General features: G+C 44.1%; 1 protein-coding gene across 2 annotated transcripts; it reads left to right on the forward strand.

Moving 5' to 3' along the window:
• Positions 1–428: 428 nt before the first annotated feature.
• LOC103741905 (regenerating islet-derived protein 3-beta-like) lies at positions 429–2,598 on the forward strand. Of its 2 annotated transcripts, XM_008842867.2 has the most exons (5): positions 429–504; positions 1,059–1,177; positions 1,380–1,517; positions 2,137–2,263; positions 2,524–2,598. In XM_008842867.2, exons 1-5 carry the CDS (start codon positions 429–431, stop codon positions 2,589–2,591), a joined length of 528 nt encoding a protein of 175 aa, XP_008841089.1. In that variant the 3' UTR covers positions 2,592–2,598. The 2 variants fall into 2 exon arrangements, with proteins under 2 accessions (XP_008841089.1, XP_008841172.1); XM_008842950.2 differs by lacking the exon at positions 1,380–1,517.
• Positions 2,599–2,901: the final 303 nt, after the last annotated feature.

The following is a 2,901-nucleotide window of genomic DNA, read 5'->3' on the forward strand; positions in this document are numbered from 1 at the left end:
CTAGAATCTATGCCAAACACTGCCTACTACCCCAATCTGCCTAGGCATTCCAGTTACTCACTTCCCTGCCCCTCCCTCAGATCCTGTTATAAAAGCTCAGTCATCTTTGTCCTGACAGACCATCTCAGGTTTCTACAAGACAGGTAAGTGGGAGCTGAAAGAGGATGAGAACATTGCAGGCTCACAAGCGTCTTCATTCTCACTGAAAACAAAGATCTGAAAATCATCAAATGCTGTGGGGAGCTCTCAGGAAAGAGGAGAAGAACATGGATACTTAATTCCAGAACCACAGAAAAAGAGAGTTAGGACCAAGATTAGTGTATCCTTGCAGAGCTACACAAAGGAGAAGGGAAGGGATGGTTCTCTCTAAATGTCCTCTGTGATCACACTCCCTCAGTGATTCTGACTGCTCCTCACTCACAGACAAGATGCTGCCTGGCATGGTGCTCTCCAGAATGTCCTGGATGCTGCTTTCCTGCCTGATGCTCCTGTCTCAGGTGCAAGGTAATGTTTCTCCACCTCTAACACTGGGTCTCCTGTGAGTATTCAGAGCCAAGGGACAGAGAAAGGTCCCAAGAGTCTCCTACGGAAATGATGGAGAGTAGTCCATGCAAGACATCTCCCTGCAACCCTTCCATCATCCTGCCTTCCCCAAGGTCACTTTTGATGGGAAGTAGCCCAGTGGTTGATCATCAGTAGGATGAGAAGGTTTCCCATTCAATCAGGAACCTTTAGTTTGTGTTGGAGGACCAAAGAAGGAAAGTTTTTAAAGTTAGTGAAGAATTTTAGAGAACACACAGGTTTGGACAGGCCAGCACAGGAAATGTCAGCCCCAAGAAGGAGATCTATGAATAACAGAAGAGGAGAGAAGTATAAAATAAACAGATGCTGTCTCATAAAATCTGCCTATTTAAAGATCAAGAATGCCTGAAAGAGAGAAAAATATGAGATAGTCAATATTCTGGACTTAAGCCCATCAGACAGGCCTAAAAATGTTTGCATTCTAATCTCCTCTCTTCATTTTATCCCATACCTCTCTCTGCCTCCCTCCATTGCAGGCGAACACACTCAGAAAGAAGCAGCTTCTCCACGCATCAGTTGCCCCACGGGCTCCCAGGCCTATGGATCCTACTGTTATGCCTTGTTTAAAATTCCCAAATCCTGGTTTGATGCAGATGTGAGTGCTGAGAGATGGGAGGAGGGATGAGGAACCATGGGAAGTACTTGTCAGTTACAGAGAAAGAGGTGTCCAGTTTCCCTGGTTCCTTGGGAATCAGACTTAACATACTCTCTTTCATGCAATCCATCCTACTCATCTACATTTACCCTGCCATTCCTCAACGAGGTCAACCTCTGTGTCTCATTCCATCTTTCCCTAGCTGGCCTGCCAGAAGCGGCCCTCAGGACACCTCGTGTCTGTGCTCAGTGCAGCCGAGGCGTCTTTTGTGTCTTCCCTAGTGAAGAGGAGTGCAATCAGCTACCAATACGTCTGGATTGGGCTTCATGACCCCACTCTGGTAAGAGTCCATCTTCTCCCCTCTGTATTCTCTCAAGTGGCTCTTGTAACCCAGGCACATTCTCTTTTCCTCCATGAAAAGAATCCAAATGATATGCAGAGCCCAGATTCTATATTACAATTTGAGTAAAGAGAAATCCTTGGTGTTTGCTGAAGAACTGAACTCTATAGCGGTCCCTAGTCCTCAGATAAAGTTTATGTGCCTGTTGTCAACTTTTACAAAGTTCCACAAGAGGCCTTGGGAATCTTCTCTGTGGGATTCATGGAGTCTGTGCCTGTAATTCTAAGAGAATCCTAAGTGAGAAGCAGATCCATATTTGTTCTGTATATGATTCATATGATGCATGAGGTTCTGAGTAATTTATAAAAGCAAACTACAGCATGATCATTCAGGGACATATTATTTTTGTTACTTTAAAGAGCTTGTGATTATTGGCTGTACTCTGGTAATAAGAGAGGTAATGTTAAGGTTAAACTTCAAAGTGGAGTGAGCTCTGGGAAGCATGTGAAGATATAGATCAATTCCATGAGGCTGCATGTGGGTATCGGCTGTTCCTTCTTAGAGATCACGCAAAAGAGTTTTAATGGCCATCCCTTTTCCATGACTGTCTCTTCTAAAGGGCCAAGAACCCAATGGAGGTGGATGGGAATGGAGTAATGCTGATGTGATGAATTACTTCAACTGGGAGAGGAATCCTTCCATTGCCTCAGACCCCGGTTACTGTGGAACTGTGTCATATGCCTCAGGTAAGAAACAGACAGCCTTCCCTCCCCAGTGTTTCCCAATCCCATTCCCCTGTTCTTGGACCTTATCTTCTGGGTATCCTCTGAGCTAGAAAATTCAGTGTGGGCCTGTCTTTTCTCATGCTTTCATGTCTCCTCCTCCTAGAGTGAGAGGAGGTGAAGATCAGGGTGAGCTTTGGTATCTGGACCTCATCAGAGATACCACTTCTTTGAGTTTAGATGATGTACCTGCCCCATTCATTTTACCACTTCTGTGTCTGCAGGATTTCTGAAGTGGAGAGATTACTATTGTAACAAGGAGTTACCCTATGTCTGCAAGTTCAAAGGCTAGAGCAAGGAGCTGGCAGCCTGCGTATACTATGTAATTCACCATGATCAAGAGTTCAAGTGTGAATATTTACCCATATAAGGAGCAGTCTCCCAATACTACAAATCTAACCCCTCTCTCTAATCTTCCCCTTTTCTGTTCTTTTCCTCACTCTCATTTCAGGCTCTTGTGTTTATTATGGCCTAAGTTCTCAGAGAGAAATAATAAAAGTCTTTTATATTCATATGTGTCTATATTATGGTCATATAGTAAATGGACTAATATACCAGTTAGAGGAAAGAGTATCAGTTAATGTTTGAAAGCCCTACCATGT

Source organism: Nannospalax galili, unplaced genomic scaffold, assembly GCF_000622305.1.
Source record: "Nannospalax galili isolate Female #2095 unplaced genomic scaffold, S.galili_v1.0 scaffold190, whole genome shotgun sequence".
Taxonomy (NCBI): Eukaryota; Metazoa; Chordata; class Mammalia; order Rodentia; family Spalacidae; genus Nannospalax; species Nannospalax galili.